Below are 16,500 nucleotides of genomic sequence, written 5' to 3'. Positions count from 1 at the left end.
ATCAGCATCTTGATCATGAGAGCTTATTTTAAAAAGGTGCCAATAACATGTTTGGTGGCACACACATGACAAGTTCAGAAGCAAACCCAGGGTGAGCTACGGATCTGCTGCTATCATTGTTAATTTACTGTACGCATCCTAGGCTAACATAGTCAATGAAAAGTGCTTTAGAGATGGCAGAGATGAAGTCATTTCCATCAGTCCTATAAATGACCCATTTTAGCTTCAGATCATAATTGTCCTGTCCCCATTTAGGCTATCCTGCTGTATTTTAAATGATACAACTCCCTCTAACAGTGGTAACAGAAACCAAGGAAATCATAATCTCCACAAGGTCTCCCTTTCCTTTAAGAACCACAAAAGTGTTAATTTTCCCTTTACAAATGTTACATAATATCTTGATCACAAAACTACTCAACAATTTAATCTTACCACCCATGCAATTACATGTTCCTTTTCAGCAAGGTCAAAAGCCAATGATGTAGTCCCATTGTACATTAGAGATTCTTTACATAATAGAAGTCCACAGACTGAAATATCATTGCTGCAGTCTTTGGAGAAGAGATTGGTCAATATCTATGAATACTTTTTGCACGGAGAAGACTCAAGACCGCTAGGTGGAAACTGGTGGCAGGGTCCCAGCCCTCCTGTTAACTTTCAGAATCACCTACTTCATCATCAAGTATGAGGTTCGGTCAGCAGCAGCTCTGCTTTGGCTCTGAAGGCTGCCTTCGGAGTTTGAAGCCCTTACCGCCAGATGGCGGTTGGCGTCAGTGAATGTAATTCTTCGACTAATTTCTATAAAGAGTTCATTTATGTTTATCGCTTTTTTTGCGCTGGTCTCTACAAAAATTGCATGAATAGAGTTGGCATAGTCTTTTCCATCTCTCTCCATGACTTCTCTTACATCAATAAAATCACACATTTCCTGCAGTGGCAACTATAATATTAGGTGGGCTGTGCTGTCGATGCTCTTTCACCCAATCCTTTAATGTTGAAAATGTCTCTTCTTCTGTGATACCATAAACGATTACAGCTGCGGCCGACCCTCGATAGTACGTTGGTGCTAAGGCATGACATCGTTCTTATACAGCTGTATCCCAGATTAGGAATTTATGTAGCTCATTTTGGTACAGGACAGTCTTGGTCATAAAAGATGCCCCTTGGCTGGGCATGGTGGCTCACCCTTGTAATCTCAGCACTTTGGGAGGCCGAGGCAGGCGGATCACCTGAGGTCAGGAGTTCAAGACCAGCCTGGCCAACATGGTGAAACACTTTTTTAATTTTTTTATTTTTTATTTTTTTTCTGAAATATCAAAATATTTATTGAACAAAAGAATAAACATAAGCCCCAAAGAAAATATGACAAACTTTATACGTCAAATGTTAATTTTCCCCTAATTAATATAATTGCTTTCTGTTCGTGGTTTACAAAATGATTGATGTTTCCCTTCTATTCCTTTGTACCTATGTGTATCTAGCAGAAATGTTCTTAGCTCTGGCTACAGGCACACAGAAACTTGCTGTGGATGATCATGTTCAAATGTTTATTTCCTTTCCCCAGAATAAACTGGGGGACTGGCACTGTCTGGATTGATCACAGGACAGATGCTGAGGAAGCTCTGATCATCTTGAGTTTCACGTTTATGAGAAAAAAATGGACGCAGAGGCTCTATAACAGGAATGTCGTTGAATGTGTAGATATGGCACCCATCACTAACATTATAAAAGGAAATGGACCTCATACCTACATCCAGGTAAACCCCCACTCTCTGCAACTGGGGACTCACCCAGAGAAAAGTCAAAGGCATAGTGCTGGCGGCAAAGATCTGTCCTTTTCTGGAACCCACAGTCCAGAAGCCAAGTTCTGAAGAAAGTACAACGTCCCTCTGTCCATTCACAGATTCCTTGCAAATGCCCACATCCCATATTTTGTTGGTGCCCACATCCACCTCCCAGCAATGGCGGCCAGAAGTGAGGCGAGTGGTCCCCAGGACGCACCGCGCGGAGCTGAACCTTTCAGCCTGTCCCCTCCTGCTGCGTCTGAAATCCCCACGCCGGACGCTCCTCGGGTCTTCAGAAATGGTAAGACAGTTGCTGGCTGTGTCCACGTCCGAGGTCATATCCACTTGAAACTTCCTCATCCTTGGGTTCATCCTTAGAGCAGATTTCCGCATGGGCTCTCGTTCCTTGGTGATGGCAATCAGTGCCCTCAGCTCGTACTTGGGCTTGATGTCATTCTTCTGAGAGGCCACAGGGCATAAGGGGCACAGCACACCTTCCCCATGGGGCTCCTTCTGCAGCGAACTGACGCGTTGGAGGCAGCAGGTATATCCACATTTCAGTTGCATCGGTTCTTCAAGATCATTCAGACAAACGGGACGTCTAATTGTTTGACGTGTTCAGCCACAGCGAATGTCTTCCCGAGTTTCCTCCCCTGGCCTCCGGCTGCTTCTGCTGACAGCTCAGGTCTCCCTGTCTTTTTTTAAAAAATAAAAATAATAAATAATAATAATAAATAAAATTTAAAAAATAAAAAAATAAAGAAAAGATGCCCCTATTGTTGGGTTGATGTTTGGATCAAAACTGTCCTCCACAAACCGCCGCTCAATACTCGATTTACCTACACCTGGATCCCCCAGCAGACACACTTTGAGCTCCCACAGCGCTGTGGCCCGGAAGCCGCCCTAAGTTGAGGAGGGAGAGGGGGGCCCAGCAAGAGCATCCCCTGGCGCCCCCGCCGCCGCACGGCCCAGGACAGGTCCGCGCAGAGTCCGCTGCCGCGCGTCCCCCAGCCCTGGGTCCGACGCGTCCGCTGTCAGCCGCGTGGGGCCCGCCTTAGCAGCCCGGACGCCGCCGCTGTCTTGGGACGCCGGCCGCAAACGAAATTTTTAAATTTCATTTTTAATATATTTAGGGAGTCTAAGTGCAGGATTCTGCGTGCATATATTGCAGAGCGTTGGAGCCTAGGCTTAGAGTGTACTCATCACCTGAACAGTAAACATTGTACCCGAAGGCTGTTTTTCTTCCTCTCCCCTCTCCCACCGTCCCAGCTTTTGTAGTCTCCAAAGTCCATTATTCCATCTTATGTCCGTGTGTACTCACTGTTCAGCTCCCACGCATGCATGAGAACATGTGGCATTTGACTTTCTGTTACCGAATTATTTCTCTGGGGATAATGGCCTCCAGTTTCATCCACGTTCCTGAAAAGACATAATTTTTCATTTTTTTTATGTCTGAGTAGTATTACATTATACATATATTTATATATAAATATATATGTATGTATATATATTTATATATATACATACATATATGTATGTTATATATACATGTATATATGTTATATATACATAACATATATATGTTATGTATATATAACATATATATAATGTTTAACATATATAATGTGTAACATATATATAATGTGTAACATATATGTTATGTATATATGTTATATATACACGTAACAAATATATGTTATGTATACACGTAACAAATATGTATGTTATGTATACACGTAACATATGTATATGTTATGTATACACGTAACATATATGTATATGTTATGTATATATAACATACATATATAATGTTTCTTTATCCAGTCCTCCATTGATGGACACTTAGGTTAATTCCCTATTGTTGCTATTGGGAATAGTGCTTCAGTAAACACACACGAGCAGGTACCTTTTTGATATAATAAATTATTTCCCTTTGAGTGTCTACCCAATAGTGGGATTGCTGGATCAAATTGTGGTTCTAAATCCCAGCACTTTGGGAGGCCGAGGTGGGTGGATCACGAGGTCAAGAGATTGAGACCATACTGGTCAACGTGATGAAACCCCGTCTCTACTAAAAATACAAAAATATCAACTGGGCATGGTGGCACACACCTGTAGTCACAACTACTTGGGAGGCTGAGGCAGGAGAATTGCTTGAACCCAGGAAGTGGAGGTTGCAGTGAGCCGAGATCGCACCATTGCACTCCAGCCTGGGCAACAAGAGGGAAACTCCGTCTCAAAAAAAAAAAAAAATTGTGGTTCTATTTTTAGTTCTTGGAGAGACCTCCACTCTCTTTTCCATAGAGGTTGTACTAATTTACATCTACCATATATAAGTACGTATAAGTGTTCCCTTTTCTCTGTATCCTTGCCAATATCTATTGTTTTTAAACTTTTTAATAATAGGCATTCTGATTGGTGAAAGATGGTATCTTATTGTGGTTTCCATTTGCATTTCTCTAATGATTAGTGATGTTGAGTATTCTTTCATATGTTTCTTGGCAACTTGTATGTCTTCCTTTGAAAAATATCTGTTCATGTCCTTTTCCACTTTTTAAGTTGGTTTTTTTTTTCGTTGAACTGTTTTTCTTATAGATTCTTGATATTAGCCCTTTGACTGATAGTTTGCAAATATATATATTTTTCCATTCTGTAGGTTGTCTGTTTACTCTGTTGATTATTTTGCTGTGCAGAAGATTTTTGGTTTAATTAGGTTCCATTCGTCTCATTTTGGTTTTGTTACACTTGTTTTTAGGACTTAGTCATACATTTTTTGCCAAGGCCAACATCCAAAAGAGTTGTTCCTAGATTTTTTTCTGAGATTTTTATATTTTGAGGTTTTATCTTTAGGTCTTTAATCCATCTTGAGTTGATTCTTATATGTGGTGAGAGGTATGGGTCCAATTTCTTTCTTCTGCACCAGGCAATCCAATTTTCCCAGAGCCATCAAGTGAATATGGTGTCTTTCTCCAGTGTATATGTATATTTGACTTTGTCAAAGATCATTTGGTTGTATATATGTGGCTTTATTTATGGGTTTGCTATTCTGTTTCATTGGTTTACGGGTCTATTTTTATAACATTACCATGTTGTCTTGGTTATCGCAGCTTTGGAATATAGTTTGAAGTCAGGTAATGCGATGCCTCCACCTTTGTTCTTTGTGCACATGATTGCTTTGGTTATTCAGGCTCTTTTTTTGGTTTCATATGATTTTATGATTTCAGGATTTTTTTTTTCCAATTCTGTGAAAAATGAGTTAGTAATTTTACAGGAATTACACTGTACTTCTGGGTTGCTTTGGGCAGTATGGTCACTTTAACAATATTAATTCTTCCAATCCATGAGAGTGGGAAGTTTGTCCATTTGTTTGTGTGATCAGTGATTTCTTTCATCTGTGTTTTGTAATTCTCCTAATAGAGATATTTCATTTCTTTGTTTACATTTATTTCTAGGTATTTTATTTTTAAAGCTACTGTAAAGGGAGTTGCCTTCTCAGTTTGATCCTCAGCTAGGTTGTTACTGGTGTACAAAAATGTTACTGAATTCTGTACACTAATTTTGTATTATGAACTGTTACTGAATTCATTTATGAAATCTAAGAGTTTATTGGTAGAGTACTTAGAGTTTTCTACATATAGATCATAGTATCAGTGAACAGGAATAACTTGGCTTTCTTTTTCTAGTTTGAATGCCTTTGTTTTTCTTTTGTCTAATTCCTGTGGCAAGGACTTTCAGTACTACATTGAGTAAGAGTGATGAAGGCGAACATCCTTGTTTTGTTTTAGTTCTTAGAGGAAATGCTTCTAACTATCCCCTGTTAAGTGTGATTTTGGCTGTGAGCTTGTTGTATATGGCATTTATTATGATGAGCTGATTTCTTCTATGCCTAGTTTTCTGAGGATTTTTATCATGAAAGGATGCTGAATTTTATTAAAGTATTTTTGTGCCTTTTGAGATAATTATATGGGTTTTGCCCTTAATTCTGTTTATGTGATGTATCATGTTTATTGACTATGGACTTCTGTATGTTGAACTATCCTTGCATCCCTGAAATAAATCCCACGTGATAATGGTGCTGTATCTTTTTGATGTGCTGTTGGGTTCAATGTGCTAGTATTTTTGTTGAGGATGTTGTGTCTGTGTTCATCAGAAGGATTGGTATGTCGTTTTCTTCTTTTATTGTGTCCTTTTCTGGTTTAAGTGCCAGGGTGATGCTGGCCTTGTAGAATGAAATAGGAAGAATTCTCTCCTTCTTGATTTTTTAGAACAGTTTCAGAAGGATTGGAATCAGTTCTTTGTGTATTTGGTAGAATTCAGCTGTGAGCCCAGCTGGTCCAGGGCCTCTACTTTTTGGCAGTTTATTATTATTATTACTGACTCCATAGACCTGCTCATCGTTGGTCTGTTTGGGATTTCTACTTCTGCCTGGTCTAATTTCAGGATGTTGTGTGAAAACTTGAAAATCTATAATCCAAACTTGTGTGATGCATGAAAGAAAAGCAAAGGATTGAGCAGAGTACTGGGAGCTTTGTGTAGTGGTCTGTTTTTATTTTTTTCAGCTTTATCCAAATGTTTGCAATCATGAAAACTCCGGGTCCAAGCCTCTGGGCTCACAGGTTCCCTGCCTGTGACAGACCCAGTGTGAGGCGGGCAGGGCAAGACCCATTTTATTAATGCATTTGTTTGGCTACATTGCAGGCTCTTTTGACAGGTCAGATTTCTTGTACATCCATGTGGAAGCTGTGGCCCTTTGACGCACTGTTTAGACTAAGTACCAATTAAAGCTTTCAGTGAGCCCAGCACTGGCAGCCTACAGCCTCTTAGTTACCTGGGGTGAGCTATTAAATAAAGGATTGCTGCCAAAGTGCCGTGCTGACAACCATTCACAGTGGCTGGCCAGTCCCTGTCCTGCCCGGCCATCTGTGCACCTAAGGGCCAGAAAGCTGGACACGCTACCCAGAAAGAGGTTTGGTCTAAAGAGAATTGTAACTACAGTTGAGGGAATTTTATGAGTTTCCAATCTCAGGCTGCAAATTCAGGGAATTATTTTTCCAGGTACTCAAAATATATTAAGGTATTTTATTATAACTTTTTACTAGATATTAACAATTCAAACTCTCTCTTTTAGAGTGTAATCTTCATCAGGACAGGATCTATGCCATTTAGGAGCAATATTTGACATCAATTTGGGGCTTATATGCCAAGCCCTTACAAAATGCCACACACACACACACACACACACACACACACACACACACACACCTTCCCAAACCCTGAGAACTATCTATATCCACATTTTATAGTTTTTAACAATGACTATAAGGAAGCATTGGGCCTGTCTGGAGTCATTCAGATGCTAAGTGACGGGGTAAGACTTTGGCCAAGGTCCCTCGGACCGCAGATTCTCTGGGATGTGTTTTCCATGTGGTTTACTCGCCCTCTCACAGTGTCCTGTTGGTAAAAGTGAAAATTAACATCTATAATGTTTACTATGAGTTGGATGCTAACCTATGTGTTTAGAGGAATGTGCTGTTAATATTTTTCCCCTTTCATAGTTGAGAAAGTTGAGGTGTATTTACATACCCCATTTGGGCTAACTTGTCCAAAATACTGACGCTTGTGTCACAGACAGGATTTGAACCAGAAAACCTAGTACCAGAGGCCATCCTCATAACTGCCCTGCTGCCACAGCTCTTCAGGGATGTTGACAATGTCTGTGAAGCTTATATTTTAGCACAGAAATGGTTGATTGGTCCAGAAATTCACATGGCAATTATCATCGGTAAGCTTCCTCTGTCCCTCCATGTTTATAAGCAGACCTGCCACACAGATTTACATAAAGATGCTTTGTTCCATGGCCTAGTTGATTGTAGATTCCTGAATTATGAGTAAGTTACCTCTGGGAGGTTCACAGGCTTTGAGTATTGGAGCCTTTGATTTGTGTGAGGATCAGCTGCTCCTGCTACTGACCAGGTAGCTTGCTCTAACTGTTATTGAGTATTATTGATCTGAGGGTCAGATTTCTCAAAGACCTCAGAGCTCTGAAAACAGGGCCCTTGCTTCTGGACAGTAAAGAGAACTGATGGAAAGGTTGTGTGTTAGACCAAGTAGACAGTTAGCACTTTCAGAAATTCTGGAAGAGTCTGACGACTGTTTGGGCAAGAATTGTGGTGGAGACAGAGAGAAACACATAAATATAAGGGTTGTTTAATAAGAGCTTAGTAATGGATTGACTTATGGGGCAAAGGAAATGAGGAAATAAAGGTTCTGAGTTTCTAGCTTGTATTACTAGATGAAAAGTCATTTATTTTAATTTGTTAGGAAACAGTACAGAAAGTGAACTCATTTCAGAATAAGACAGGGAAGATTGTACACTCTACTGGGGGCTTGTGTTTTAAGTCTCTTGAAATGTCCAGGAAGAGACACCAAGGAGGCCATTGAACACAGGGGCCTGAAGCTCAGAAGAGAGGTCTGGACTGGAGACAGCATTAGTGTGTCATCTAAGTACAGAGGTGATGGGATCCACAGGCCTGTGTGACACACTCTAGGAAAAATGCTGAGTAAGAAGAAAGGCAGGCTTAGAATCCAGTTGTAAAGGGTCCAACAAAGCATGGTCAGGTAGAGGAGAATGAGCCCACCAAATAAACAGCAACAGTAATCATCCCATTTCATCTCCAGGGCTCAGCTGAGCTCCCTCCTCCCCACCTATCCCATCAAGTTAGCCCTGAGTAGACATGGAGTTGGGCAGGGAGCTGAGCCTCTTCATAAGAACGAGGCAAGGAAGAGAGCAAACAGCACCAGACAGGTGGCCTGATGTGAAAGGCGAGCCTTGGTAATTTGTGTCTGAAGGTCTCTAGACTATCCTACCAATGTGGCTGTTTTTCCTATGCAGAAAATGGTTCTTCCTTCTAGAACATGATTCTTCCTCTACCACTCTAACAAGGTAGCTGAAGTAAAAATAGGCATATTCATTTTTATTTATTTCCACAACAGGTCCTTGACCCAGCCTAGGCCAGGCAGAGACCTTCTGGGGTTTCCTTATTTTTTCCACGAGCCCTATGAGAGCCCATCTCTGCTTCAGGTCCCAGTGTGAGGTGAGTGCTGGGGCATTACCGAGCAGATGCTGTCTGAGAGATGAAGGTCATTCTCCATGGAGCGGAGAAAATGCCTAGTGTCCTCTTCCACCAAGCCACTGAGTCAAGTCACTCCCGAGACTCAACTGTATTCTAGACATTCATGGAATTTGATGACTCACAATAAATGCTGGGTTTTTTTACCCTGATACTCTCCTGTGTTAGATTTCAGGCACATATAAAGTGTCCTGATGTATAGCTACAGTAGGTCCTCTGTAGCCACAGGTTCTACATACACACATCAAAAATATTCAGAAAAGCAATAACATATAACAATAAAAATTATTGGAATAAAAACCATGCATCTGCAGATTTTGGTATCTGGAGGTTCTTGGCATCAATGCCTCATGGATACAGAAGACTGGCTGTATGTGCTGAGTAAAATGGTCATGCTCTTGGCTAAGGTGCTGCTGTGTGTCACAGCAAGCCCTGATGGTGACTGTAAAGTGGCTAAAGGGGGTGAGCACAGGTCCCCAGGAGGCCCCCAACAGTTCGGGCTGCAGGTATCCTCTCCAGGAAGTGTGATCTGCCCTGGGGTGGGTGGCAGGAGTCCTGTCAGGGAGGGAGCAGATGTGTGTGTTTCTCCTATGAATGGCTACAGGTTATGATTTGTGACTCTGCATGTGGAGGTCCCATTGTCTCTTACCAAGTGCTGAGCCTTGAGGAAGATACCACTTTACAGAATATGCTGAGTTCTGTTGAATCATTGGAGTAAGTTGCTCAAGTCACTCAGATAGAGGGCGAGAGGGAGATGCCTCCAGCTGGAGGAAGAGCAGATGCACAGCCAGGGGCCGCCCTCTGACCCTGGATTCCCCGCTGGGAGCCACACTGTGCACACAGGGGAGCAGAACGTGATGGAGAGAGTGTATGTATGTGTGTGGTGGGCAGGAGAGGTTGTGATATAAAAGCAGAGTAATTCAGAACAAAACTTCTTACTAAAATATTTTTCTCTTAATTATCTGAGCTTACTGCAAACTGAGTTATACGAATGCAGTTGACCTACTAAATAGGTTATGTGAAGGCAGACAAGAATGAGAGCTAACAGGCATTTTATTGCCAACCGTGTCCCCTGGAGTGTCACTTGGCCTGGCCTATATGTCCTTAGTGTTCCCAATGATCCTGCAAAGTGAGCACTGTCATTCCCACTCTGTAGCTGAAAACAGGCTCCGAGGAGCCAGTGACACGGCCGAAGTCCCCGCAGGAAAGAGGCAGAACCAGGCCTTACTTAAATGTCAGTCATGTGTCTCCAAATCTGGAAATTCCACTGTTTCTGCACTGGCCGCCTAACCCTGCCGGGGGCTTCTCTGAGCTGAGAAACACACAGAGGGTGTGAGGTGACTGTGTGAAGCTGGTCCCCCCTCTGCCAGCTGACACTCCATCCTCAGGCTTCAGCTGGACTCCCTCCCTCTGGCTGCGTCCCCACGACCCTGTGCCTACTGCAGGCTGTCATGTGTGACATTCTCCATCTCCCACGCAGCTATTTCTTCTCTGTCACCTTTTTCCCTTTTCTCTCACTGGAACACTTGAGTCTTGGTCTTTATCTTTCCTTGCTCTCCCACAGTCTCCCCCACATGCACAGAAACCTCTCCGTTGTTCTCTTTCCTTTCTCTCTCTTCCCCACTGGCGTGTTCTCTCTGTTGTCATTTTCCCGTCCCCTCAGCTTCCTCTTCCATCTTTTGCCTCCTGTCTAACTCCACCCCTCTCTCTCTCCACTCTCAGTCCCAGGCTTCCCTCTTCCTGCCTGCAGCCAGGGGGTCTGGCCAGGCAATCACCTGGACACCAGCACTTTCGGCAGGTCCTCAAGGAGTCGCCAGACTGTCCTGGTTGGTAAATCAGGTTGGGGAGAAAAGGGAGAGGGATTTATTCAGAGTCAAGGTTGGGCAGTTTCACACAGCAGAATCCCTCAGGGCTTTGGCCCAGGCCTGCTGTACACCTGAACAGCAGGTGTACCTGTCTGGGCCCATGTAACTAATGTCCTCGGGGATGCGAGCTGGCATAGCACGGATGTGCTCAGGGCCTGCTCCTCACAATTCTGCCAAGGTTCCTGCCAGTACACTTGCAAACAGAAGAAAAGCAGATCCTCTTCAGGAACTCCTGGCCCACCTGGGCTCAGGTTTATTGGTGTTTATTTGGAACAATTACATGATCATCTTCTTCTCCCCCTTGGTGATGAACCAGGTGTTCTTGTAAAAAGAAAGCCGGATGTTTTTCTTTGGCTGATTTTGCTGTTACAGTCTTCAAGAAATGAGGTGGGAATTGAAGACACTTTTTATCTGGAGAACTAGAAAACTTCTAATACCCTGGCACCTGTAAAAAAAAAAAAAAAGCCAGGAAGTAGAAAGGGGGGCGTGGGTGAGAGGGGCAGGGGGCAGGGCTCCTGTAGTCAGGCTTGGCATAAGGATGAGGCAGCAATCGCTGGACAAGGCTGAGTTCACTGTCGCTCCCTTCCCCAGGGTTTATTATTTCTTGTCTGGAAGATTTAGCAGTTTTGGTTTCCCCCACTGGCCTTTAGATACATGGTAATTCTCCTGAGACATGCTATTGGATGTGCTACTGCTCCCCTTGGAACCAGGATGTCAGCAATACATCTATTTAGATTTCTGTTTAATTTTAACACTATTACTCTGTCAGAAATATTAGTAATAGTAGTAAAATTAAAGTAGGAGCTTGTTAATATCGTATAGGACATGAAAACCTTTTTCTTCTGTCCCGTTAGGGAATGGGCATGAGAGTGAATCCAAAGCTGTCAGGACAGGATCCCTGACTCCAGGCACACAGCGCCAAGTAGGTCCTCCCCATAAGATATCCAGATATCCAGGCTCTAGGGATGTACGCCTTCCTGAGGCCACTGGAATTCACAATGACGGCACCCAGGGAATGCAGTGGAGGACATCAGGCCCCTCATCAGGGAAAAAACTGTAAAGATGCAGGAACTGGGAAGCAAGATTTATCAATGCAGTGAAGACTATGGCCTCATGATTGCTTGAGAGAAAATCAGCCTATTATTTATTCCTGAAGGTTTGAATGTATGTGTGACCCCTCCAAAATTCCTAAGTTGAAACCTCACCCCTAAAGCAATAGTGTTGGGAGTGAGGCTTTAAGAGGCAGTTAAGTCATGAGGGCAGAGCTATCAGGAGTGGATTAATGTTGTTATGGAAAGAGCTCACAGAAGTGAGTGCTCACAGAAGAGAGTTCACTGACTGGCCCTTTCACCTTCTGCCCTGTGATGACACAGCAAGAAAGCCCTTGCCAGATGCTGACACCTTGATCTTGGACTCCCCAGCCTCGAACTGTGAGAGAACAACCTCATGTTTATTAGGAATTGCTCGGTTCCAGGTATCCTGTGAGAGCTGCATAGAACGCACTAGGTCACATCCCATCTTGAAATTGAGCCAGTGTTGCTGCCCACTGATCTCACTAGGTCATAAGGAATTAGGACAAGGACATGCTAGTGCTCTTCAAAGCACCTCAGGTATAATGAGGGCCAAAGTGTTTCTGGAAACACACATTATAAAATATCAGCAATCACCCTCCTCTTGTAGCCCCACAGGACCCAGAAGCCAGCAGCCATCCTGGAGAGGAAGGTGCATCTCTTTTGACTGCTGTCCCCAGAAGCAAGAACCAGTCCTTCTGGGCCCTGCAGCTCTCCCTGCCCTGGGTGTCCTCTGTCACATCCCAGGTAAGGACCATGAGCAGAGGTGTGAGCCTGCAGTGACTCAAGGTGGAAGGAGCTCCATGAGGAACAAGAGATGCTTGTCCAGGGCTCCAGTGTGTAGGCACCAGGTCAGCTGGCCTCTACCACACTCTAAATGACAGTACCTCAGCCCTGGCCCCATGGGGAACTGAAGTGCTTTCAGTAACTGCTATGTCCATTATAAAATCAAGGAGGGGAAAAGGTTACTAACATGATGAGCATTTGTGTTTTATTTGTCAGGAAAAACTTAGTTACAAAAATGTTTTCTCCCCACTGGCCCCACTGTGGTCCAGGTGTCTTTGAAAGCCAACTTACGTTTTTCCTGTGATGCGAGCCACACAGCTCCTAAACCAACCCTTGTACATGTTTAAAAATGTTTTGCAGCCGGGCGCAGTGGCTCATATCTGTCATCCCAGCACTTTGGGAGGCCGAAGAGGGCGGATCACAAGGTCAAGAGATCGAGACCATCCCGGCCAACATGATGAAACTCCGTCTCTACTAAAAATACAAAAAAATTAGCTGGTGGCGTGCGTCTGTATTCCCAGCTACTCAGGAGGCTGAGGCAGGAGAATTGCTTGAACATGGGAGGCAGACGTTGCAGTGAGCCAAGACCATGCCGCTGCATTCCAGCCTGGTGCCTGGCAATGGAACGAGACTCTGTCTCAAAAAAAAAAAAAAAAAAAAAGTGTTTTGCCTCTGGACTTAGGCCAAGCGGGGGCCAGAGGAAGCATGCCCTAGAACAGGGCTTGCAGCTCAAAGTCCAGGCTTCTGTGCTGGCAGTGGCTCTGGGGAAGGCCCCGAGAGGCGACTTTCCTGCAAAGGCCTCTGAACTGTGCCTCAGCCACAGGCTCAGCCACTTGATGTGGGTAGTTTTTCCCAGGGAGGGAAATCGGCTGAGGTCCAAGGAAGGAGAGGGTCAGTAAATAAAACACTGAACCACGGTCCTCAGTGTGCTGTGGTCAGTGGATGGAGTAGGAAGTACAGGCTTTGACCATGGCGCTCCTTCCAGGACCCTTCATTCATTCATTTATTTGAACATGTTGTTGGTGTCAGGTGCCGTGCGAAGCCTGGTTCTAGAGAACATGTTTACTGAAACCCTTGTACATCTAAGCTTGGCTCCTTGATGCTCAACTCAGTCACTTTGACCTTGGCTTTTTCATAAACTCCTTTAAGCCTATTTCTATAACTCTAAACAGCTTTTAATTGCACCCTGTACTTAGGAAGTCTTAAGTTAATGAATGTCAAAAAGTAGTTACTGTAGTGTCTAGAAAGGGGTAAACAAAAGGTAAAGAACCAAGAATCAGGTGAGCAATCCAAGTACATCCTTTGAACTTCATGTCACTGAAAGAGACATTAAGGAGGGTAGGAAAGACAGCCTTAAATTGCCGGCACCATCCCGTCCTCATCTTCTGGCAGCAGGAGAGTTTGTTTGTTGGAGGAGAGACAGAGCAGTCACTGGGGACTCTGCATTGGAGCTCAGCGCTGCCCTGTCACAGTGGAAAGCAAGGCTGAGCAGAACTCAGCCTGCACCCACAGAAAGAGCATGTACACCAGCCCTAGCCAGGGGGAATCTCCCATCCCAGGGGTTGGAACTTCAGTTTTGGCAAGCTTTGCACCAGGAGCTCAAGTGCTCCGGGGCTCTACATAAACCTGAAAGGCAGTCTAGGCCACAGGACTGAAATTCCGAGGCAAGTCCTAGTACTGTGCTGTGCTCAGAGCCCGTGGATGAGGGGGACCCAGGACCTGGTAAGATACCAGCCCAGGCGGTAAGGGAGCGTTTGCACCACTCCCCCTACAAGCCCAGGCAGTTCCGCTCACAGCAATAAAAGTGACTCCTTCTTACCGCTTGACCAGGGTAGAGGAGAGAAGAAAGAGGACTTGTTCTTCCATCTTGGATACCAGCTCAGCCACAGCAGATAGGGCACCGGGCAGAGTCATCAGGCCCCCATTTCAGGCCCTAGTTCCTGGACTACACATCTAGACACACCCTGGACCAGAAAAGAATGGCTACCTTGTTTTTTATTTTTTATTTATTTTATTATTGCATTTTACGTTATTGTTTAGAAGCTTGTCTTATAAACTTTAATTTTTAATGATAAAATACAACAGAGGAATATGCAAAATATAAATGGAATTATAATATTCTTTATAGATAGGATTCAGTGACTGCAGTTAAATGTTAAAATGCACCTTTTCATACAATCTGAATGATTCCGTGAAAATTTTAGTTATGTGTAATGTACTAGATGAGAGTATCTAAGAAAAATAATGTATGTATTTTGAATACAAAGAGAAAACAAACAAAGCAAATGCAAATATATCATGCTAAACTTAAAGACATTTTAAATTATAATGCTAATATTTGTATTTTATGTAAAAGTATGGTGGCAAAACATTTCTAGATAGAAATGAATATGTCATTTATCAGGCTAGTAGGCTGAGCTTCTTGTTGAACACTCATCTGCCATACAAGAGTGATGAAAACCACAAAAATGCCAGCTAACACAATTTTTTTTTTTTTTTTAGAACCAGTTTTTTAACCCAGGCAGTATGGCTCCAGAATCTAAAATCTAAATCATCTTGTAGTTACTTTACTGAGACTATAGAAGGATCCTTTTGCCCTTTTTTATTTTTTAAAGAAAAAAAAGAAAGAAAGAAGAAAAAAAAAAAAGAATGAAGGCGAGGAAGAAAGAGGAAGAGGAAGAGGGAGAGAGAAGGGGAGTGTTGCTTTATTTCCCAGGCTAGAATGCGGTCTAAAAATGGGTATTGAAAACCTCTTTTATGCCAATAATTGTGTTTAATAATGGAGACAGGAAAAAATGAGGGAAGAAAATAACAAACAAGCAGCCAACCAATATTTCATTTAAACCTGTGAGTAGGTGTGATGTGGTACTGATAAGAGTGTGTATTTTGCGTATTTGAAGTGGAGAGTTCTATAAATGTTTATTAAGTTTACTTGTTCCGGATCTGAGTTCAAGTCCTGGATATCCTTGTTAATTTTCTGTCTCGTTGATCTGTCTAATATTGATGTTGAAGTCTCCCACTATTATTGTGTGAGAATCTAAGTCTCTTTATCAGTCTTACGTATCTGGGTGTTCCTGTATTGGGTGCGTATATATTTAGGATCGTTAGCTCTTCTTGTTGCGTTGATCCTTTTACCATTATGTAATGTCCTTCTTTGTCTCTTTTGATCTTTGTTGCTTTAAAGTCTATTTTATCAGAGGCAAGAAGTACAACTCCTGCTTTTTATTTATTTATTTATTTATTTTTGCTCTCCATTTGGTTGGTAAATCTTTCTCCATCCCTTTGTTTTGAGTCTTTGTGTATCCTTGCATGTGAGATGGGTCTGGATGCAGCATACCGATGGGTTTTGGTTGTGTCTTTTGATTGGGGGATTTAGTTGATTTAAATTTAGGATTAATAATAATACATGTGAGTTTAATACTGCCATTTGATGTTAGCTGGCTGTTTTGCCCATTAGTTGATGTAAATTCTTGATTATGTTGATGCTGTTTACTTTTTGGTATTTTTTAGAAAGGCTGATTCTGGTTGTTCCTTTCCATGTGTAGTGCTTCTTTCAGAAGGTCTTGTAAAGCAGGCCTGGTGGTGATGAAATCTCTGAGTGCTTGCTTGTTCACAAAAGATTTTATTTTTCCTTTGCTTATGAAGCTTAGTTTGGCTGGATAGGAGATTCTGGGTTGAAAGTTCTTTTCTTTAAGGATGTTGAATATTGGCCCCCACTCTCTTCTGGCATGCAGGGTTTCCGCTGAGAGATCTGCTGTGAGTCTGATGGGTTTCCCATTGTGGGTAACCTGACCTTTCTCTCTGGCTGCCCTTAGTATTTTCTCCTACATTTCAACCCTGGTGAATCTGACAATTATGTGCCTTG

The 16,500-nt window shown here is 42.9% G+C and overlaps 1 protein-coding gene across 1 annotated transcript; it reads right to left on the bottom strand.

Moving 5' to 3' along the window:
• Positions 1-1,547: 1,547 nt before the first annotated feature.
• LOC108301074 (ret finger protein-like 4A) lies at positions 1,548-10,914 on the bottom strand. The gene is made up of 5 exons (XM_017524141.2): positions 10,868-10,914; positions 10,690-10,737; positions 2,760-2,859; positions 2,588-2,687; positions 1,548-2,395 (listed from the first exon to the last, which is right to left on the bottom strand). The coding sequence occupies exons 1-5, from the start codon at positions 10,912-10,914 to the stop codon at positions 1,548-1,550; spliced, it is 1,143 nt and encodes a 380-aa protein (XP_017379630.1).
• Positions 10,915-16,500: the final 5,586 nt, after the last annotated feature.

The sequence above is a fragment of the Cebus imitator genome, unplaced genomic scaffold (genome assembly GCF_001604975.1).
Source record: "Cebus imitator isolate Cc_AM_T3 unplaced genomic scaffold, Cebus_imitator-1.0 Scaffold32, whole genome shotgun sequence".
Taxonomy (NCBI): Eukaryota; Metazoa; Chordata; class Mammalia; order Primates; family Cebidae; genus Cebus; species Cebus imitator.
Note: the sequence above shows the minus strand (reverse complement) of the source record. Positions and strands in the feature narration are given on the sequence as shown.